The sequence below is a fragment of the Entelurus aequoreus genome, linkage group LG21 (assembly GCF_033978785.1).
Source record: "Entelurus aequoreus isolate RoL-2023_Sb linkage group LG21, RoL_Eaeq_v1.1, whole genome shotgun sequence".
In the NCBI taxonomy this organism is placed as follows: Eukaryota; Metazoa; Chordata; class Actinopteri; order Syngnathiformes; family Syngnathidae; genus Entelurus; species Entelurus aequoreus.
Genome location: NC_084751.1, coordinates 31,019,782 through 31,044,188, shown reverse-complemented (window position 1 = coordinate 31,044,188; position 24,407 = coordinate 31,019,782). Strand labels below are relative to the sequence as shown.

At 37.5% G+C, this 24,407-nt stretch overlaps 2 protein-coding genes across 8 annotated transcripts in view; both read left to right on the top strand.

Moving 5' to 3' along the window:
- The window catches only part of pip5kl1 (phosphatidylinositol-4-phosphate 5-kinase-like 1), a 70,552-nt gene that overhangs the window by 11,668 nt on the left and 34,477 nt on the right, over positions 1 to 24,407 (top strand). For 2 of the 7 annotated variants that reach the window (XM_062031445.1, XM_062031447.1), the window contains one exon: positions 21,118 to 21,318. In XM_062031445.1, the coding sequence (XP_061887429.1) occupies positions 21,118 to 21,318 (201 nt within the window). Of the gene's footprint in view, positions 1 to 11,683; positions 11,796 to 11,915; positions 12,133 to 12,291; positions 12,454 to 21,117; positions 21,319 to 24,407 lie in introns of those variants that run through there. The other 5 variants (XM_062031444.1, XM_062031443.1, XM_062031446.1 and 2 more) reach the window with 5 other exon arrangements.
- Positions 4,676 to 5,919, top strand: LOC133638964 (uncharacterized). The gene is made up of 2 exons (XM_062032018.1): positions 4,676 to 5,088; positions 5,211 to 5,919. Exons 1-2 carry the CDS (start codon positions 4,850 to 4,852, stop codon positions 5,917 to 5,919), a joined length of 948 nt encoding a protein of 315 aa, XP_061888002.1. The 5' UTR covers positions 4,676 to 4,849.

Below are 24,407 nucleotides of genomic sequence, written 5' to 3'. Positions count from 1 at the left end.
AACAGGTTGCATACAATCCACAAACAAAAATACATTTTCAAATTAAGCACCCATGTACAGTCCACATCACATCCAAGTCGAAGTCAGCAACACATACCTTCATTTATGTACACTTAAAATAGGGAATACAACAACAGATTGCATATCATATATAAACAAAATTACATTTTCAAAATAAGCCTTTGAGGACTTCCCATCTTTTTTTATGTTTTTTGGCATCATTATCGTTTTCAACCATATAATTTTCTAAAGTTAAAAAATACTGAATAAATGTTTTAAAGAAAGAAATACTAAGTGAATATCTGTTTTTTGCCTTAAAAATAAACCTTTTACCGAGTACTATAATTAAATTGACTAAATCATGATTGTCAATGAACTCTCCTAAAATAACAGAAACCACATCAAGCTTCATAAACAAACCAATCTTTAAACACATTTTTTCAACTTCCACCCAAAATGAAGACACAATATGACAATACCAAAACAAATGTAAGGTGGATTCAGGCTCCTGACAACAAAATCGGCAATCATCTGACTCTGTCATATTCCATATTTTTAACATTTTTCCCGTGGGTAGGAAGTTATAAATAGTTTTAATTTGAAAATAACGATTTTGCACATCGATAGTGGTTTTGTAGATTAATTTGAATATTGCATCCCACGGCAACGGGCAGTCAAAAAAGTCCTCCCATTTTCCATATGTGTTGTATGGGGCAGCCTTCAAAGATTTCTTTATTAAATAAAACTTATATATTTTTCTATTTATTTTAGTTCCTTTTTGCCAACTAGAATTTCTTATTAAGGGCTTACAAACTGATAATTTAGTAGTTCCATAATTAATTTGTTTCCATCTTTTCCCAATGACTCCAGTTAGTTGATTAAATGAAAAGCTTGAACAAGCATCACCATACATAGTTGTAAATTCATCATATTTCATAATTTTTCCATTCTCATTGATAATGTCATTGACAAAAATGATTCCTCTTTCAAACATATTTTTCCAAAAGAAAGGCTTTCCATCTATTACAATATTAGAGTTCATCCATATTATTTGCTGCAAAATATCATCTCTTTTTTCTGGTACATAAAATTGAAAACACCACCATGAGTGGATTGTTTCCTTTATGAACCCCGCCATGTTTCCCAGCAGACTCTCTACATAAGGAAAATGGGAGGGGATCACTTGTAAAAAAGGATACAATTTCTTTTGATACAATACATGTTTTCTGTCCAACAGGACACTTGTGTACCACTCAGTGTTTAAATACATCTTTGGAACAATTGATGCTTTTAAAGACAGACACATAGCTTCAAGGTTGAGAAGTTTCAAGCCCCCATATTCATATTCATTGTACAAAACCTTTCTTTTAATCCTTTCTGGTTTGCCGTCCCAGACAAAATCGAAGACCCTCCGCTCATAAATATTAAAAAAGTTTTGTGATGGAGCTGGTAATGACAAAAACAAATAAATAAATTGAGGAATAATTAACGAGTTGACAATAGATATTTTACCATACAAGGTTAAGGATTTCCCTTTCCATAATTGCATAATTTTATCCAGCTTTCTTAGTCGATTATCATAATTTACTGAGCCTAGATCTTCCAGGTCCTCTGGGACAACAACACCAAGTATGTTAACTGGTCCATCTGTCCACAAAACAGGCACTTTGCATTCCATTCGAAAGGACGTTCCCTTTAGATTTCCGATCCTTAATATTTTACATTTATCATAATTTAGCTTAAGCCCAGATTGCTGTGAAAATATGTCCAAAAGATCAAGAAGGTTTTGCAGACAATGAGGATTGGGGCTTATAAAGAAGCTTGTATCGTCTGCATACATTGTTATTTTACTTTCAATATTATTATTACTGAGCCCTTCAATATTTTTATTCAATCTAACTTTAATCGCCAATATTTCCATAGCAATAATAAATAAGTATGGAGACAAAGGGCACCCTTGTTTTAGACCTCTTAATAGAGGTATTGTCCCAGAGATGTATCCATTATTGATAATTCTACAATTAGTTTTATTATATAGCGTCTTGATCCAGTGTAATACGGAGTTGCCAAAATTGAAAAAAACTAAGCTTTTACAAATAAAATCCAAGCTAATTTTGTCAAAAGCCTTCTCCAGGTCGGCTACAAAAATTAATCCTCTTTTATTTTCCATATTATAATTCTCTATAATTTCTAATAACTGTGTAATATTGTTTCCTATATTTCTTCCTTGTAGGAAGCCTGATTGATCTTGGTGAATAATATTTGACAAAACAGACTTAAGTCGTGTAGCCAAACATTTTGCCAGGATTTTAGCATCATAACACTGCAGTGTTATTGGTCTCCAATTTTTTAGATGAACTGGGTCTTTATACTGACCATTTATTTCCTGTTTCAATAATAAGGAAATAAGACCTTCTGTTTGAGTGTTGGACAAAAAACCTGTCTCATATGAGTAATTAAAACTAGAAAGTAATGGTTTCTTAAGATCTTCATAAAATACTTGATAAACCTCAATAGGTATTCCATCTAATCCTGGGGTTTTCCCTGGATGAAAAGATTTAACAGCTTCCACAAGTTCTTCCTCTCTAATGAGGCCTTCACATGAATGGCTTTCTTCCGAATTCAATTTTCTTTCATAATTTTCTGGAAAAAAAGTTGTAGTTTCAGGAGGGATTACTGGATTAGAAAAAATGTTTTTAAAGTAATTTTCCATTTCTTTCAACAATGTGGTGTGTGTATCCAATACCTTTCCATTTGTTTTAATAAGCTTGGAAATGTTCTTTTTAGAACGATTTTTTGTTTGGATATTTAAAAAGAATTTTGAACACTTCTCACCTTTTTTCATCCAGATTGCTCTGTTGCAGTCATAACTTTTCAATAATTGTTTTTCAACTAAATCTGCTAACTCCTCTTGTTTGGCTGTAAAGGTATTCAGTTGCTCACTAGTTAGATTATCATTACTGTCAATGTTTTTTTGTAAATCCTCAATTTCTTTCTTTAATTCCTGTTCTGCCGCTTTAATTTTTTTTTTTTTCCATGAAGAGTATGCAATGGCATATCCTCTAAAACAACATTTGAAGGCTTCCCAGACTATTTGGGGATTTGAAGATCCTACATTATTTAAAAAAAAATCAGTAATAAATTGCTTTGTTTTTTCGATAAATTCATCATCCTGTAGATGCATTTGATTAAACTTCCAATATCCGGGCCCACGTGTATTATCTTCAATTGCAATATTTATTCCTATACAATTATGATCAGAACGCAACTTATCATCGATTGCTATTGCAGTCACTTTGTTTAGCAATGAAAATGATATCAAAAAATAGTCAATACGACTTGCCTGGTTTTGTCTTCTCCATGTATACCGTACTAACCTAGGGTTTTTGAATCTCCAGATATCAATTAAATCAAATGCATCCATAACATTTTGAATCTTTTGTAAAGATTGAGGATGATAATCCATTGAAAAATTCCCTTTTCGGTCCAGAACTTTATCCAGAGCAACGTTAAAGTCCCCCACAATAATAATTTCCCCTTGTTGTTCTTGCAACATGTCACTTATTTCTTCAAAAAAGGAAGGTTCATCAACATTTGGCCCATACAGATTCAAAACACACATCTTTTGACCTTGAATAATCATATTTAATATTAGCCAACGTCCTTGTGAGTCTTTTTCCATAGAGTTAAATTGAAAATAAAAGTTTTTTTTTATCAAAATCATAACACCTTTTGAATTTCTGTAACCATGTGAAAAGAAAATTGGACCATCCCATTCTTTTCTCCATTTTTCTTCATCTAAATGTGTTGAATGCGTTTCTTGAAGACAAAAAAGATCTTGTTTTTTTTCATTCAGCCACATAAATATAAGTTTTCTTTTTCTGTTGTCTGCAAGACCATTGCAATTATAACTAATTATTCCAACTTCATTATTGTTCCTATAAATCATATAATCTGAGTAAATTCATTGTATATTTTATTGATTCTCTTAATACCATAAGTTTCATAGACATGAAAATCTTGTAACTAAAAACTGCAGCATCACTTGCTATTTCCAAGGAAACCAATATCCCCTCTAATAAACCCACAGACATACCATTCACACCACAGCACCCAAGACAAACAAACATATAACCCCCAAAATATATAATTCGCTGACCGTTTGCCAACATCTAACTACATTGTCCAGTCCCAGAATAAACTAAAAAGCTCCACAAACAAAATGTCAAAACATATCCGTCAAGTCGTTACCATGGTGATGTCGCGATGACGCAATCACTGCGCGACATTGTTATTGTTCCTCACATGCTTCTGTACAGCTCACCGTTAATGTACAGTTTATCCACAACAAGACGAGCTTGTTGTCCTTTTTGCCTAAATGACTTCATAATTGGAATCAACTTACGTCGTTTCTCCACCACCTCAATTGGATATTGGCTGGTCATGAAGAATTTAGTACCTTTCAGTCTTCTGGAGACAGCAAGCATTTCATCTTTGCATTTGGAGTTAGTAAACTTTACAAGCATAGGTCTCGGTATAGCATCCTCCTTGCGTCTGCCAATCCTGTGTGCTCGCTCCATCTGGATCCTCTTAACTTCTTCCTCCGGGATGCCGAGTTGCTCCTGCAGAAAGGCTCTGACGAGGTTTTCCGCAATGCCGTAAGTTTCTCCTCCATCTTCGCTAATTCCCATGATTAGCAGGTTGTCCCGCATGCTCCTGCAGCGGAGTTCCAACAAGTCTGCCTTTAATTTCTCAGAACCCTTTAAGGTGTGCACCGGTGTACGCCAGGGATGTGTTCTTGCTCCAGTCTTGTTTAATATCTTCCTCCTGTGTGTGACACTGCTGCTTCATGAGAGGATCAAGAAGGGCAGTGGCGTTACCATCGACTTCCGACTTGACGGGAACCTGTTTAACATCCGGAGGCTCCAAGCAGTCACAAAAGTCACACCAGTGCAAGTCATCGAACTCCAATACGCAGAGGACTGCGCAGTTGTGGCCCACACACCGGAAGCGCTGCAAGCTACCCTCTCAGCCGCTGCAAGTGCTTATGGCAGACTGGGCCTCTCTGTCAACGTGGCAAAAACCGAGGTAATATGCCAGTGGGCATCCACTCCTCCACCTCATCCACCAACCTTCACCATCGACAATAAACCACTAGCAGTAGTGGACTCTTTCAAATACCTTGGCAGGTTTCTCTCTGACGATTGCAGTATCGACAGGGAGGTTCAAAACCGGATCAAGCAGGCGTCAGCATCTTTTGGCAGACTCAGGGGAAGGGTCTTCCAGAACAAAGACCTTAAGCTACATACCAAGGTAGCGGTCTATTTAGCTGTGGTCATGACGACCCTCCTCTACAGCTGTGAAGCGTGGACCCTGTACAGCCGCCACCTCAGGATGCTGGAGGCCTTCCACATCAGGTGCTTACAATGCATCCTGGGGATATCCTGGAAGGACAGAGTCCCCCACACTGAAATACTCTGCAAGACCAACTGCACCAGTGTGGAGGCTACAGTCACCCATCACCAACTTCGCTGGCTAGGCCACGTTATCAGGATGCCAGAAGAACGCTTACCACGCAAGGTGCTTTATGGTCAGCTTCATCTTGGTCACCGCTTGGCAGGAGGCCCAAAAAAGCGTTATAAAGATCAAATGAAGACTATCATGAAGAAATGCGGCCTGAACCCAACCCAGCTGGAGGACACTGCAGTCCACCGTTCCACCTGGCGGAAGCTCCTCCAACAAGGAGTTCATAAGCTTGAGAAGGACAGAAGTGGTCAACGAGCCAGGAAGCGTCAAAGAAGGCATGAAGCCATTGCCACACCTGCACCCCCAGTCAGTGCCTTCACCTGCTCTGTTTGCGGCAGATCATGTGGATCACGGATTGGACTATTCAGCCACATGAGGACTCACAAAACATAGAGATGGATTGTCGTCATCGGATACGATGGACAACCTGAAGAAGAAGAAGAAGAAGAAGAAAGAAGCCTTCCCGAAAGAACCTTCACTTCCAATACTTTTCTCGTTTCTGGGTTGCAGAGGAAGTGATGCAAAAACTACAGGAAACAATTGCAAGTTGAGCAGCCCCGCGTTGCACAACAGGGCATGTTTACACGGCAAAAAAACCTCTTCAATAAAAAGAGAAGTCAAATGAGGAAGTGCATTGTACGCATAGCTCAATGTTGGTCCTCAACATGGCGCCATGTAGTCACGTGAGGGGCTTTTGACCAATCATTGAGGAGATCTTCTGAAACCGAGTTGGCCATTCTCCATGCATGGCTCTGCCCCTGTCAAGCCAGTGGCCAATCATGTCAATGTTGCATGCCCAGTGGTACTGGATACATTTGTCAGTGCTAGACCACCTTGGTTTATACCAACAGGGGTCGGCAACCTAAAACGTTGAAAGAGCCATATCGGACCAAAAATACAAAAAACAAATCTGTCCGGAGCCGCAAAAAATGAAAAGTCGTATATAAGTCTTATAATGAAGGCAACACATGACGTAAGTGTCTATATTAGCTATAATAGCCTACTATCAAAATGACGCAGGCTGAAGCAAATCTTTGTTGACAGAAATGTTGAAATGTAATATTTATTCTACACATTTTTACAACATTAGAAACCATTAGTAAATCAGAGGCTACTTAGAAGGTGAGATAACTCCTGGAAATTACCGGCTTTCAATGGCCAAGAGCAAAGATGTGTGTGTCCAGGATAAAGGAAACTGCAGGCTGTCTTCTTTTAATAGATTTATTACAATCTTTGGCGAGCTGGGTAACGTTTGCTGTGGTCTGGAACAACATGGCACACAAAAAACTATCTGAAATGCAGCCAATATTACATACTGATAATGTGTCATGAGACTTGCAAAACTAAATTATATACAAAGAGCGTTAAAGTCAAGGATATTAAATGAGCTCAAATATACCTACAAACGAGGCATAATGATGCAATATGTACATACAGCTAGCTTAAATAGCATGTTAGCAATGATTAGCTTGCAGTCATGCACTGACCAAATATGCTTGATTAGCACTCCAACAAGTCAATACCATCAACAAAGCTCACATTTGTGCATTCATGCACAACTTAAAAGGTTTGGTGGACAAAATGAGACAAAGAAGGAGTGTAAGATGTTACATGTAAATAGTATGTTGCGTCACAGTCCACACTATGGTGAGTTCAAGAACCGCCGAAATTAGTGGGACAAAACAATGTTCACCAAATAGTCTCATCAGTGAAGCATACACATATTAAACAGTGGGCTTTCTAACAATTGGGAAGGTTTGTGTCATGTTTGTCCTCAAACAAAAAACATACTAAAACAAAAAAATTATTTTCCCCCCATCTTTTTCCATTTTCAATCCTTTTTTAAAAAATGCTCCAGGGAGCCACTAGGGCGGCACTAAAGAGCCGCATGCGGCTCGAGAGCCGCGGGTTGCTGAGCCCCGTCATAGACATAACACTAGAAGTAAACCTTTGTTAAGAGGGAAAATCATCATCTAAAGTGTACACGCTTTAGTGTAGCCTGTAGAAACCCGATGGTCTGGAAGGAGATTGCTAGCTCTATAAAAGAATTACATTCTTTAAACATTTTTAAAAAGTGTTTAAGCTAATTTTATTGCAACGTTATTCTTAGTACATTTAGCACATCCCTTATAGTTGTAGAATTCCTATTAGTCGCATAATTTTGGTCTATGTATGATGAGATTATCGCAGATCTTCAAGATGCAACCTTTTAATCAAATTTGAATAATAGGATATTGAGACTGATTTGGTGGATTTAAAGATTCCTTTTTTATTTATAAATGAAATTGTAAATGGTTATTTGGTGGATAGATTTAGAAATGTATTGTAATGTATTCTGTATATTATATGATGATGTATATTTTAACTGTGGGTCCCTGTCCATAAACTGTGTGCTTCTAGGGATGACATTTTTGTAGAACGCACTCTGATATTAACAAAAGAAACAATAATGAAATACAAAACTATGTCTCTCTGTAAATAAATACATAAATAAATAAATAAATAGAGGGAGAATGGACGTATTTTGTCTTAATAACTAATGATAAATGTGAAGCTATGAACACTAAAGTTCCGTTCTGCAAGCAATGCTTTAAAACATAACTAGCTAGCGGCTAACTTCTTTCCACAGTGTTTTAGCTACTTCTAAATCACTAATCCTCGCCTCAATAGTGACAAAAAACTGTTTCTTACAAGTATTATCCTTGCCGGAGGAGGAATAGCTAAACATGCTTCACTACACACCGTAGGAGGATACAATAGCTAACAGCAAGCTAGCACTCCTGAATGTAAACAAATGGGTGGATCTATACAAACATCAACTGTATAACCATACCAAATACAGTAGCCTTATATAGTCAATTCTACAATAATTACATCGATATTTTTTTATCAACCACAAAATCTTTTGTCATTTTTGTTATCGTTTATAAACTCAAATACAGGAGGACCTAAATTATAACCCTGTAACTACTTGGTATTGGATCGATACCCACATTTGTAGTTTAACCCAAAACTTATGTAAAGTATTCAAACAACAGTAGCGTAAGTGCTTATTACAGTTTAACAGAATAGAATATGAATGTTAAAACAAAGTAACCAGATATTAACAATAAATGAACAAGTAGATTCTTAATCCGTTTTTCTGTTCTCTACCGCTTGTCCCTCATAACTTTGACAAAATAATAGAATGGAAAATGACACAATATGTTACTACATACGTCAGCAGCCAAATTAGGGGCCTTTCTAACCTGTTTGCTTACTTGCTACTAAAAGTGAAGTTGTCTAGTATGTACATTGTTATATAATGCCAAAATTGTTATTTAAGTGCAATAAGAAATATATATTTAATGTATCATAAGATATAAGATATATCATAAGTCGATAATGATTTTTTTTGTGGTCCCCTTTATGTTGAAAAGTATCCAAAATACATTTTGGTAGCGGTACCAATGCCAAAATACTTGTATCGGCACAACACTAGAAAGTTAAAGTTAAAGTATCAATGATTGTCACACACACACACTAGGTGTGGCGAAATTATTCTCTGCATTTGACCCATCACCCTTGATCACCCCCTGGGAGGTGAGGGGAGCAGTGGGCAGCAGCGGTGGCTGCGCCCAGGAGTCCTTTTTGGTGATTTAACCCCCAATTCCAACCCTTGATGCTGAGTGCCAAGCAGGGAGGTAAGATGCCTTACCCCCCCTCTCACCCCTTGTATTACCAAAGATGTATGTCATTGCAAATTGCTTATGTACAAAGCCAAGCTTACTTACTATATTGATTCATATAATAAGAATAATTGCAGGCCGTCGACATTCCAGCTAGCAAACTTACTGCCCTGTGGAGCGTGGTGCCGTTTGATGAGGTCATCACCTGCGCGCCAGAATCCAGGTAACACTTTATTGGATATCATTACCGGCAGAAAAAAGCAATTTGATATGACATTACGTGTCTGCAGAATAATAAGCTGAATAATACATTTTAGTACAGCATTACACATATAAGTAGGACAGGGGTCGGCAACCAAAAACTTTGAAAGAGCCATATTGGACCAGAAATACAAAAAACAAATCTGTCTGGAGCCGCAAAAAATGAAAAGCCGTATATAAGTCTTATAATGAAGGCAACACATGACGTAAGTGTCTATATTAGCCTACTATCAAAATGGCTATGTGTTGCAGGTTGAAGCAAATCTTCGTAGACAGAAATGTTGAAATTTTATATTTATTCTACACATTTTTTACGACATTAGAAACCATTAGTAAATCAGAAGATACTCAGAAGGTGACATAACTCCTGGAAATTACTGGCTTTTAATGGCCAAAGTTATACAAACCCTGTTTCCATATGAGTTGGGAAATTGTGTTAGATGTAAATATAAACGGAATACAATGATTTGCAAACCCTTTTCAACCCATATTCAATTGAATGCACTACAAAGACAAGATATTTGATGTTCAAACTCATAAACGTTTTTTTTTTTTTGCAAATAATTAACTTAGAATTTCATGGCTGCAACACGTGCCAAAGTAGTTGGGAAAGGGCATGTTCACCACTGTGTTACATGGCCTTTCCTTTTAACAACACTCTGTAAACGTTTGGGAACTGAGGAGACACATTTTTTAAGCTTCTCAGGTGGAATTATTTCCCATTCTTGCTTGATGTACAGCTTAAGTTGTTCAACAGTCCGGGGGTCTCTGTTGTGGTATTTTAGGCTTCATAATGCGCCACACATTTTCAATGGGAGACAGGTCTGGACTACAGGCAGGCCAGTCTAGTACCCGCACTCTTTTACTATGAAGCCACGTGGCTTGGCATTGTCTTGCTGAAATAAGCAGGGGCGTCCATGGTAACGTTGCTTGGATGGCAACATATGTTGCTCCAAAACCTGTATGTACCTTTCAGCATTAATGGCGCCTTCAATAGCTGGTTGAGAAAGGTTTTTCTTAAATTGTTCAACAATTTGCTCACGCATTTGGTGACAAAGTGGTGACCCTCGCCCCATCCTTGTTTGTGAATGACTGAGCATTTCATGGAATCTACTTTTATACCCAATCATGGCACCCACCTGTTCCCAATTTGCCTGTTCACCTGTGGGATGTTCCAAATAAGTGTGTGATGAGCATTCCTCAACTTTATCAGTATTTATTGCCACTTTTCCCAACTTCTTTGTCATGTGTTGCTGGCATCAAATTCTAAAGTTAATGATTATTTGCAAAAAAAAAAAGTTTATCAGTTTGAACATCAAATATGTTGTCTTCCTAGCATATTCAACTGAATATGGGTTGAAAATGATTTGCAAATCATTGTATTCCGTTTATATTTACATCTAACACAATTTCCCAACTCATATGGAAACGGGGTTTGTACATACAGCTAGCCTAAATAGCATGTTAGCATTGATTAGCTTGCAGTCATGCACTGACCAAATATGTCTGATTAGCACTCCACACAAATCAATAACATCAACAAAGCACACCTTTGTGCATTCACGCACAGCATAAAACGTTTGGTGGACAAAATGAGACAAAGGAGTGGATGATTGTACATGTAAATAGTCTGTTGCGTCACAGTCCACACTATGGTGAGTTCAAAAACCGCCAAAATTAGTAGGACAAAACGGTGTTCACCAAATAGTCTCATCAGTGAAGCACACACACACACACACACACACACATATACACACACATATTAAACAGTGGGCTTTCTGACAATTGGGAAGGTTTGTGTCATGTTTGTCCTCAAACAAAAAACATACTAAAACAAAAAAAATATCTTCCCCCATCTTTTTCCATTTTTAATCCTTTTTTAAAAATGCTCCAGGGAGCCAGTAGGGCGGCACTAAATTGCCGATTATACTAGAGAGCCGTGGGTTGCTGACCCCCGAGGTAGGACAACGTCACTTTTGTTGTTTTCCACTTACTTTTGACTCAAATATATCAATTTTTTAATTCGGATTACAATTATGATCAACAAAATAAAGGCAAGAACACAAAGTAATTCAGGGATTTTGAAAAAAGTCCATTAAAGTGCTTTGGTATCAGTATTGGCAATACAGGACATGTTTACTTTGGTGTTGGGCCGATACCAACATTCGCAGTATCGCCCACACCTCCGAACAAGCGAGCCTGGCTCCGCTTCACACCATTGCGCTGTCGGCGGACACGTGATACTGACACGCACGCGCGCGCACACGCACGTCCAGGCACGCGCACGCGGTCACACGCACAGAGACCGAGTTCAGCAAACCGCGGTTCTTCAACAAGCAGGTAAGAATGTTATTTAGTCGAAGATGCTGTCCTTTCTTATACTTAAAGTCATCATTTAAAATATCCCAATGAAGTAAAGCGCATGAATTGAGAATACTTACATGAGCTACGTCACGTCATAAAGTCTCTCCAGTTCTACGTTTTGACGTTTTACGTCAGGCTGGCAGGAGACAATTGATGCAAAATTATCGGTGAAAAAAGTGTGTCGGACATTTTGTTTAGGACATATGCCGCCTGTCTTGTTGTTTACTATATTAGCAGTCTTCATTGATAAATTAAGCCTAATCTTATCTACCTAACATAGTCCACTGAGGGTTTTCTCATGTGTCATCATCGAGTAAGTTTGCTTCTTTAACAATCATTTTTAAAATGTTCAATGCTGTCCAAAGTGCTATTTTTTCTTTTATTCTATTGGCCTTTTGTGAAAGTAAAATGAATTAATTACCAATGTACTATAAAATGTTGCACTAATTAATTTTGTCACATACATGTACAGTAGCTTTGGAGCGGCATAGCTCGGTTGGTATAGCGGCCGTGCCAGCAACTTGAGGGTTCTGGGTTCGATCCCCGCTTCTGCCATCCTATAGTCACTGCTGTTGTGTCCTTGGGCAAGACACTGCACCCACCTGCTCCCAGTGCCACCCACACTGGCTTAAAGGTAACTCAGATAATGGGTTTCACTATGTAAAGTGCTTTGAGTCACTAGAGAAAAGCGCTATATAAATATAATTCACAAAAAATGTAGACTAGCTTTAAAGGGGAACTTCACTTTTTTGGAATTTTGTCTATCTTTCAGAATCCTTATGAGGCAAGAATACAGAGTGAAATAACTGCCAAAACTCCACAAACACACAAAAATGTTCCACAAACACAGAACTGTTTTACAAACTGAAAAAAAGAAAAAAATATTCAACAAACACACAAGGATTCGCAAGTAGAAAAGCTATTTTCTTCAAGTTTAAAACTACTTTCTTCAAGTTAATACTTTTGACACAGTTTTTCCACTTTTGGTTCAACACGCACAATTTTTTGTTTACCGGCCGAAACCGTAGTTTGCACTCTTCAACGACAGGTGGTGCTGCTGAGTCAATTAACACAAAACTGTTTCACAAACTTAAAAAAAAGGATTCAACAAACACACACAAGGACTCGCAAGTAGAAAAAATATTTTCTTCAAGTTGAAAAGTATTTTCTTCAAGTTAATACTTTTGGCACAGTTTTTCCACTTTTTGTTCAACGCGCACTTTTTTGTTTACCGGCCGAAACCGTAGTTCGCACTCTTCTGGTGCTGCTGAGTCAAATAACACAAAACTGTTTCCACAAACTTAAAAAAAAAAAAAAAAAAGATTAAACAAACACACATAAACATTCGCAAGTAGAAAAGCTATTTTCTTCAAGTTAAAAACTACTTCCGTCAAGTTAATACTTTTGACACAGTTTTTCCACTTTTTGTTCAACACACACAATTTTTTGTTTACCGGCCGTAACCGTAGTTCGCACTCTTCAACGACAGTTGGTGCTGCTAAGTCAAAAGACACAAAACTGTTTTCACAAACTAAATGAAAAAGATTCAACAAACACACACACGGATTTGCAAGTATAAAAACTATTTTCTTCAAGTTAAAAGCAATTTTCTTCAAGTTAAGCTATTTTCTTCAAGTTAATACTTTTGACACGGTTTTTCCACATTTTGTTCTACACGCGCAATTTTTTGTTTCTTAGCGGCAGAAACCGTAGTTTGCACTCTTCAACGACAGGTGGTGCTGCTGAGTCAAATTAGTCAAATTAAGGCAGACGGAGCTACTTATTTGCGACACAACCGTCAACCATTAATAACAGAAGAAGAAGAAGTGACAACAGTCATACAAGTATATCTAGCTGCGGCCGTGCAGAACTACTCTAAGTCGCGTCCACTTAAAGACGCGCCCACATGAGTGACGACAACAGAAGTGAAGTGTGTCTTAAACAGAAGTGAAGCTAGAGAGACAACGTAACACGGAAATCAGAAATAAATGAATAAAAAATACTGCTCAGTTTTTATACAGGCCAAACATTTTGGAATGCCAAGTCGGTAAAGGCTCATGGACAAACCAACTTTGTATTGTTCAATGAATTATTATGAGGTATTGCTTTTCTCCAAAAAACCCTGTGTATTGATCGTAACCAGCAGCTAGCTTAGTTTAGCTTAGATCAGATGTGTCAAAGTCGTTTTCACTGAGGGCCACATCGCATTTATGTTAGGCCCCGGAGGGCCGCTTCTAACAGTGAATACTATTATTACACTATTTCTTTATGCATTTTATTTGATTTTTTTTAAACTAAAATGTTAAAAAATATATGTTAAGTTGCAATAATTTCACCTCAAAATTTAGTATACATACTAAATTTTGAGGTGAAATTATTGCTATATATTATTACTGTAAATGAAAAAACAGTACTGCTGTTTTTATGGTTAAAAAAAAGGCAGCTCAGTTGCCAGAATTTGACTGTAAACTTTACATTTGTTTTTTTTACTGTAAATTAAAAAAAATGCAATTTTACAGTAACATTTTTGGCACCTGAGCTGCCAGTTTGTTTTACCGCAAATCAACAACTGTAGATTGTTTGGTGTATTACTGTAAATGCCAAAACAACACCACAGTTTATTACAGTAAAAACTGTTTTTTTTATCTAGAGAAAATGCTGTAAAAACCACTGTAAATTTCCCAATTTTGCCATGAAATCTATTGCTATTTTTATATTGCACTATTTGATGGATAACTTGCTTTGAAATCATTATTATTAGTATTTATTTCTATATAAAAAATGGTTTGAATGTTTGATAATATATTTTTGCATAATTACACAATATTTAAGCTAACATAATTTGTGATTAAATGGAGTACATATATTTTTTTCTCTCCCAAAATAGAAAAAAGAATACATTCAGTAAGAAAAGTTACAGTACTTTATTGATACATATTATTTCCAGGCTTTCGAGGGCCAAATAAAATTTAGTTGCGGGCCACATCTGGCCCCTGGGCCTTGAGTTTGACACCTGTGGCTTAGAGAGTATCCTACAAAATGCTAGGTGTGTTACTGAATAAAACAGGCTTTTATTCAAACTTACCAGTTTGAAAATGCCGTGTACACACCAACACTCAATGACCCCTCTGCTAAGAAAGCCTACCCTGCGGCCAGTCAACCCAGTCATACAAAACTAAAACAAACAAAAAAAAAAGGTTAATGTATTAAAAAAAACTTCTCATAAAATTCTAATTTGAATAATGTTCTTCTTTTTAGACCAGATATAAACTGTATATGTATGGAAGAATTTTCAAAGAACTAAATTAAAAGCTTCTTCTTGGAAGCAATACATCTGTCTTGAACAATTTACTTCTGTTAACAAAATGTAGCGTTGCACATTGCATGCAAATAAATAATAATCTCTAACAATGCAAACTCAAAACTACTGTCTTGAATAAAATATTTATATTAATAAATTTGTAGTATTGTTGATTGTATGCAAATAAATAATCAATTAAAACATTGAGAAGACTAGTTTCAGTAAGTAGATAATCACAGGCTTTTTCATTCACGTATCTTGGCGGTGTGCAGAGCGACTGCTTTTGTGATCGTTCTTCACTGGGCTTCATTCTCATCATACATGGTACCTTGTGTAAATGATTCCACTACAGTAAGCTGCTTTGTAGCCAGAGTTTGTTTGTTGTTACGGTTCTGTTCGCCTCTTAAAGAGTTAGATTTCCCCCACTCGACTGGAGGCTTCCGTTTCAGATGCAGGAATAAGTTTGTTGTTTTGCTGCCTTTTTTAAACAAACTTTGCAGTCTGCAGTTGTTTGTTCCACACCTGTTGCTGCAACTCTAAACTACAGACAACACTTTTCTTTTATTTGGAACAAACGTCTCGCGCTCGTTATTGTAGGGTTAGCCATGTTTTGTTAGGTGTGCCGCTAATGAAATAAAGAACTAGTTTAAGCTACGGAAGCTCCTGGGGGCAAAAAATGCAGCAGCAAGAAAAAAAAAAGTGATTAAAAAAAAAATCCTCTGCAACAAAAACCTTGAATTTATCGATAAAATGGATATATCGCCCAAGCCTTCTTACCACAATAGCTAACGACAGCACTGCTGCGTTGACTGAATGAGCATCAGAGATCGATCAGCCCACCCACAATGGCTGTATTGCCAGGCACAAAATGTTTGTTTGTACATTGAGGCAAGGTACATACACCAAAGCATATTTTTATTTGGTTTGTAAATCCAAAAGTTCGTACACTGAGGGATTGTTGGAAACATTAATCCCCCCTAAGCCTATTAAGATCAAGAAAAAAGGTGTAACACACAACGTATGCGTGAGCGCGTGTTACGCTCTGGCTTAGTTACATCATTACATGTTAAAAAAGCCGTAAAATGGCAAGATATAATGCTTAAACACATTGGAAAGTTAGCTCCCTCTAGGCACCCATGTAAAGGTTGCAAAGATCCCCTTCAAAGAGATTTGAAAATAGCATTGCAAATCTTATTACTGGCTACAATTCTGATGTTAATGGTAAAAAAAAATGTTTTAAACGTCTGCCAAGCATAATCAAAGCTTATTACATTGCTCAGGTTTGCTCTCGGGGCTTGGGTGGTATTTCAAGCTCAATGATGTTCAATATTATATACAGCTGTTCTTCGTTTATTCTAATTGATTCCAAACCTGATCAGTTCATGCTCATATTTATGAGCATGAACTGATGAAGCCTACTTGAATGACAGTCAAAACGTCTTAAGACAAACCAAACAGTCCAGTTACGATCGATTGAATTCCCTGAGATGACAATGACCTGGATGAATGAGAACCTTCATAGACATTATTCCAAACCTGATTTCCACAAAGTAGGAATTCTTATTTATAAATCAAATATGTTCATAGTTATAGCATTAACAACCTGTTAACAACCTTCTAGATATGTTTTTTTTAACATTATTAGAACCCTCTAAACATCAGGCGTCCCCAACCTTATTTGTACCAAGGCCTTATTTTTACGGACCGGCCTTTCACTTGTGGCAGACAAATACAGGAAAATAAATGCATGAAAAATACAACACACACTCAATCAATCAATTCCTTTATTGTCATTGTCATGATAATCCACAAGTCATACATGTCAACGAGATTTTGTTTGAGCTTTGTCAAGCGGCATAGAAACTGCATTAATGTGCAGCTTGACAATACTTCATTAGCGTTATAAAAAAGATGGAGATAAGAGGGGTTGGGGGTGGGAACAGTCAGATGTCTGAAGAGTGTTACGTCGATGTTGCAGCAATGCAATGTCCAGGGCACAATTATTGAGGGGGTGAAAAGCTCTGAATTAGTGGGAGCTTGTTTGTTTGTGACGAGATAGCCCCCGGAAGGTTGATGGTATATACCTATATCATAAAATTTGGTATACACTACAGTATATACCATTAACCTGCCGGGGATTGCAGAGGGAAATTAGCCTGTGGCTACAATCTGGCACATTTACATTTGATATGTTCATTAATGTGCATTAATTGTTGCATGTAAAAAAACGTATTGAAACATAATAACAAGTGACGACTTCCTATTAGGAGTTTTATTATACATCTATAAACAAGCAAAATTTAAGTCAGAGAAAATGCGGTCGTTTATAAATTATTTATTGTTTCAATTGTTGGGACGGCGTGGTGCGGTTGGTAGAGTGGCCGTGCCAGCAACCTGAGGGTTCCTAGTTCAATCCCCAGCTTCTACCATTGATTGATTGATTGAGACTTTTATTAGTAGGTTGCACAGTACATATTCCGTACAATTGACCACTAAATGGTAACACCCGAAAAAGTTTTTCAACTTGTTTAAGTCGGGGTCCACTTAAATTGATTCATGATACAGATATATACTATCAGATATATACTATCATCATAATACAGTCATCACACAAGATAATCAAATTGAATTATTTACATTATTTACAATCAGGGGTGTGGAGGGGGGGGGATAGGATATGGACAGCAAGTAGTGGAGGGAGGGAGAGGGAGAGAGAGAGAGAGAGAGAGATCAGAAGGCATAAGAAAAAGTATCTGCATTTGATTGTTTACATTTGATTATTAGCAATCCGGGGAGGGTGTTAGTTTAGGGTTGTAGCTGCCTGGAGGTGAACTTTTATTGCGGTTTTAAAGGAGAGATAGAGAGCTGTTGCTCAGAGTTACATTTTTTTTAGCAAACAAATATAACAAGAACAACTTTGGCTAGCCAATGTTACCATTCGTGGTTTAACAGAACATATTGGTTTTTAAACTGTCTATATTTTTCACAATTACTAAGTTGATTGGTGTTTACTGCGGTCACTCACCCTGTCTCGTCAACACGTACGTGCAGGCAGCGTGTGCACACATACAAAAGCAGTCCAGGAGAAGCAACAAACCTGCTCAGTGGCCTTGTGGTTAGAGTGTCCGCCCTGAGATCGGTAGGTCGTGAGTTCAATCCCCGGTTGAGTCATACCAAAGACTATAAAAATGGGACCCATTACCTCCCTGCTTGGCACTCAGCATCAAGGGTGGAATTGGGGGTTAAATCACCAAAAAGTATTCCTGTTTGCGGCCACCGCTGCTGCTCACTGCACCCCTCATTTCCCAGGGGGTGAACAAGGGGATGGGTCAAATGCAGAGGACAAATTTCACCACACCTAGTGTGTGTGTGTGAGACAATCATTGTCACTTTAACTTTAACAATTTACAGACATGTTTTTGTTCTGATTCATTCAATAACAGCTAATGCTAACTATCCAAATCGGTATTATTAGCTAACCATACCCAAAGCTAATGCGCGTGCATTAAATACACTTTATTTCTCAAAAGGCAGTATCAATCCAGGCAGTGCTTTTCATGTGTACGTGTGTCGCCATGGTGATGTAATGTGTGTATGTATGCTATAATGGTGTCTTCTTCCTGGCTGAATGTAACTCTGTAGATAAAACAGTTTAGGTTTTTCTTTCTTTTTTTTTTTTTTACAATCACCTTGATTTTATTTGTGATGTTAAAGGCCTACTGAAATGCGATTTTCTTATTCAAACGGGGATAGCAGGTCCATTCTATGTGTCATACTTGATCATTTCGCGATATTGCCATTATTTTGCTGAAAGGATTTAGTAGAGAACATTGACGATAAAGTTCGCAACTTTTGGTCGGTGATAAAAAAAGCCTTGCCTGTACCGGAAGTAGCAGACGATATGCGCATGACGTCACCGGTTGTGGAGCTCCTCACATCTGCACATTGTGTACAATCATGGCCACCAGCAGCGAGAGCGATTCGGACCGAGAAAGCGACGATTTCCCCATTAATTTGAGCGAGGATGAAGGATTCGTGGATGAGGAAAGTGAGAGTGAAGGACTAGAGGCATGCCACAAATTAATCCCACATAACAAACACCTCCCCCCTCCCGTCCATATAACCCTTCAATACAAATCAAACACCCGCACAACACACTCAATCCCACAGCCCAAAGTACCGTTCACCTCCCCAAAGTTCATACAGCAAATATATTTACCCAAAGTCCCCAAAGTTACGTACGTGACATGCACTTAGCGGCACGCACGTACGGACAAGCGATCAAATGTTTGGAGGCCGCAGCTGCGTACTCACGGTACCGCGTCTGCGCATCCAACTCAAAGTCCTCCTGGTAAGAGTCTCTGTTGTCCCAGTTCTCCACAGGCCAATGGTAAAGCTTGACTGTCATCTTTCGGGAATGTAAACAATGAAACACCGGCTACGTGGTTGTGTTGCTGCAGCCGGCCGCTAATACACCGCTTCCCACCTACAGCTTTCTTCTTTGCTGTCTCCATTGTTCATTGAACAAATTGCAAAAGATTCACCAACACAGATGTCCAGAATACTGTGGAATTTTGCGATGAAAACAGACGACTTAATAGCTGGCCACATTGCTGTCCCAAAATGTCCTCTACAATCCGTGACGTCACGCGCAGGCGTCATCATACCGAGACGTTTTCAGCAGGATATTCCGCGCAAAATTTAAAATTGCACTTTAGTAAGCTAACCTGGCCGTATTGGCATGTGTTGCAATGTTAAGGTTTCATCATTGATATATAAACTATCAGACTGCGTGGTCGGTAGTAGTGGGTTTCAGTAGGCCTTTAAGAGTTCTGTTTAGTACAAATCCTTGTGAATGCGTGATGTGTCAGGATGAGCCTACACAGCTGTTTGTGTGTGTTTTTCTGTGCGTGTGTTTGCAAGGGAAAGCGTGATAACTGACAGTTTGATATATAGGGTCTGCTCTACCAAACAGCGTGTGCAAACTATAAAATTGTGTGTGCTATTAGTGGGCCCGTTGCGTGTGATCTATTACTGAAAAGTGGTGCAGGCCACCCTATTTTAAATGAATTTTTTCTGTGTACTACTGGCATTATGGGCACCAAACATTCATGTTATTGTGCTCTCCAACCTTTGTATATTGTTGTTGAACAAGTAGCAAGCATCTATAATCTGTACCTCCGTTTGTGCGATAGAGAATCGCAACCTATAGACAACAGAAATAATTTTTGACACACTGCAGGGAGGCAGTCGACCATCACAACTGCAGCACATTCATGCGTCTAGAATGATCCAACCGCAATAAAATGCATATTGCAAGACATTATAAAGATACAGATACAAATATATTGTAATAATATATTTCCTAAATGAAAACAACTACATCAGAAACACCAGCAGACAACAAAAGGCATCAATTGAATTTGTTTTAATCAGCCACTTAAGCCATACAGCAGCTATAAAATAATATTGCTGAATAGACGATATGTCTAATATTTTTCATTTCTGACGGTCCAAATATGTCGTCGCACACACGTAGGACGGAGGATTCTCTGTCCATCGTCTGTCTTTGCAGCGCGGTCACCTCTTTTCTCACAGCCGTGTGCATGACTGTGTCAATTTGATAATAATTTTATAGTTTTTATGATAATATATGTTTATAATCATTTTATAGTTGTGATTGTGATCAAGATTTTTATCAGTAATAAAAAACAGCCACTAGAATTATATTATCTGAGTTTGATAATGACCAAAGTTAGGTATTTGTACCATATACCTGTTTCGCTATTGTTGTTTTAATTTGATTACATCACTGAGGTTGACAACACCTCTTTCCTGATAGGTTGTAAAGGTGTTTGTGTTGGTCGCCATGGTTAGCTTATTCAAGACTGAACTGACGATATTTTATGTTTGTCACTTGTACTCTTCTACATTCTACAAGCGTACCTTTTATCAGTGTTCTCCTGTTACACATTTGTTTTTCTTTCTGTGTGTCAGATGGAGAGGTCAGTGCCTCGAAGTAGCTTTGGGAAGCCCTCAAGCACAGCGAAAAAACAAAGATGGGAACGTTTGAGGCGGCAGTGGGAGCTTCTTGGTGTATTTGAGATTGATCAGCAACACGAGTTCTACAGCCTGACCTGCATGATAAAAGAAGGATTGTCAATGTCAATCCAAACTGCTACTGACAGTGCACCCACAGTGAGTACTGATCAGCCGATGCAATGTTTGTCTCAACTTATGAACGTGATGCACAAACTTACAGGATTGATAAATGAGTAGTACGCTTTTTATGCTGTGGAATCCGATACCTATCATCTATGAGTGAGATTAGTCAATACCAATCACATGTATTAACTGTGATTTTTTACATGTATTTATAGTGAGTGGCATTGAAAGTTGTACAATATCAAGACAATATTTAAACCAGTTCCTTATTCTCATTTATTACGTACAATTGTTTGAGCAAAACAATGTCAATATGTCAAAATAACCAAACAAAAGCAAAAACTACGATCTACTACTCATTTCAATCATTTGTTTTTTTCCTCAAAGTCCCCTGTGTCCATGGAATTATTCTCTGAATTTATAAACATTAACCAAAACAAAAAAAAGATTTCGAGAAAATGAAAATATCAACACTAGTATCGATCATACACCACCAATTTATGGGTGATTTGCCCTCCTCTCACGTGTCAAGTACTGACTGTGGCAATGCTGACACATCAACGGTTGTTATATTATTATATTATCTCTTTCTAGACTCTTAATATGCTTGTTAATTTCATGGTATATATATATATATATATATATATATATATATATATATATATATATATATATATATATATATATATATATATATATATACTGTATATACAGACACACACAAGTATATGATATACAAATAATCAAATGTCAATAAATAAGAAAATAGACCGTAAAATATAGTGTATGACCTAACTTGTAGTAAACTTTAGTAAAGTTGTGTATAAACGAATATATAAAATGCCATGCAATTTCCATTCCATTATTGTTTACAAAGTAAACAAATCCACGTGTGTTACACACGTGTTCGCTGACAACCACGAATCAAAATAAACATTCATGATACAGCACATAAACAGCATTGACAGGTGTAGAAGTGCTGAGTTTCGAGGGCAAACGATCGACTAATTTAGCACTCCATTTAAACTATGAAATTAACCTACCCTAAAGAAGTTGTGTAGCTTGCTACATTTTTTCCTAACAGCTTGTAATTGTAAGTGTTTTCTTTTTTTTATTTGTTTCTTACTCGGCATTTTGAGAGCTGCCTGACCTAAATTCACCGAACACGTGACATCCTTCCAGACCCTAATGCAACTTGTGTATCTCTCGGAAAATCTCGGCTGTTCTCGTTGTCGGTTAACCTTTGACTCACGCTTCCAAAATGGCTGTGCCCATGTTGTTTATACCTATTAAGGTTAATTATGTGATGTTTTAAACAGTTGAAAATGTAAGAAAAAAAGTCACTTCGGGGTGTTTTTATCAATTTATTCGACGAAACAATTACGTTACAATTGTCACAGTATGAACATTTCTTATCACGGTTATTGTGAATAAAATTATCACGGTTATCATTATCGCATTAATTTTTAAATGTGCTCAAAATGTTCAAAAAGTACTTGTACTGAAATCTTTTATTTAAAAAACAAATAACACATTCAAAATTGTGTACTTTGTAGACGAAACATTATTGTAGATAACTGTTACATGTACCTTTAAGTAGAAATTAAATGTGCATATGAAAGCAACATAAGCATTATTAACAGAGTAATATGGCAGAAATACATGTGGAAATTGTGCAAGATGGCACCTGATGGCCATGACATGTAATGTAACTGCACTTTTTTTCCTAGAGTATAACAAGAGGGTTGATATATGAGAGATCTAGTCTTACACATATCAAAGAACACCTCTCAACTATTTGAAAGTTTGTCAATGAAATATGTGCTGCAGTGAGGTCTTTTGCCATTTTTGACAAGGGAACATAAGCAGCTACTTCTGGAAGGCATCATGTATTGTATGTGTGATGTTGGTAGATGATGATGTACTGTAACTGTAGCGTCGAACTTGCCCGCTGCGCGCCTACGCAAATAAGGGAAAAGCAAATGTAATATTATATTTATTAGATGCTGATTGTTAATATAATCATCTGACTGACACACACACAGTAACACTCTAACCCTAATTTAAGATTAAGATTAAAGATTAAAGTACCAATGATTGTCACACACACACTAGATGTGGTGAAATTTGTCCTCTGCATTTGTCCCATCCCCTTGGGGAGCAGTGGGCAGCAGCGGCGCCGCGCCCGGGAATCATTTTGGTGATTTAACCCCCAACTCCAACCCTTTGTTGCTGAGTGCCAAGCAGGGAGGTTATGGGTCCCATTTTTATAGTCTTTGGTATGACTCGGCTGGGATTTGAACTCCAACCTACCGATCTCAGGGCGGACACTCTAACCACTGAGATGGATGTTCCTCTTCTAAAAACAAAATATGTTGCAGTGTTTTGCTAGTATTTTTTTTTTGTCATAAAAAAAATACAATCGTGTGCTTTCGGACTGTATCCCTGCAGACTGTATTGATCTATATTGATATGTAATATAGGAACCAGAAATATTAATAACAGAAAGAAACAACCCTTTTGTGCGAATGAGTGTGAATGAGTGTAAATGGGGGAGGGAGGTTTTTGGGTTGGTGCACTAATTGTAAGTGTATCTTGTGTTTTTTATGTTGATTTAATTAAAAAAATAAATATATTTTTTTATTTATTTCTTGTGCGGCCCGGTACCAATCGATCCACGGACCGGTACCGGGCCGCGGCCCGATGGTTGGGGACCACTGCTGTAGACACATAGAATCATCATACTGGTGTGATTATATGCATCAAGTGTTAATTCAAGGCTAAGGCAAAATATTGAGATATATATTGTGTATCGTGACATGGCCTAAAAATATCGAGATATTAATAAAAGGCCATATCGCCCAGCCCTACTTCAATGCTACCATGAAAACAAGGGACATTTACATTTTTCTCCATTAAAAAATGACTTTTCTCATGAAATCAAAACTTGTATATATACATTACCTTTTGGGCAACTAAGATATTCAATCTAAATCATGTTGCTTGATACATACATACACACACACACACACACACACACACACACACACACACACACACACACACACACACACACACACACACACACACACACACGTGTGTGTATATATGTATGTACAAAG

Excerpts from the sequence above, each read along its gene's own strand:
- LOC133638964 (XM_062032018.1), top strand. The coding sequence starts at position 4,850 with ATGAGAGGATCAAGAAGGGCAGTGGCGTTACCATCGACTTCCGACTTG. Across the intron at positions 5,089-5,210 it reads TCAACGTGGCAAAAACCGAG|TATCGACAGGGAGGTTCAAA; the intron begins GTAATATGCCAG and ends TGACGATTGCAG.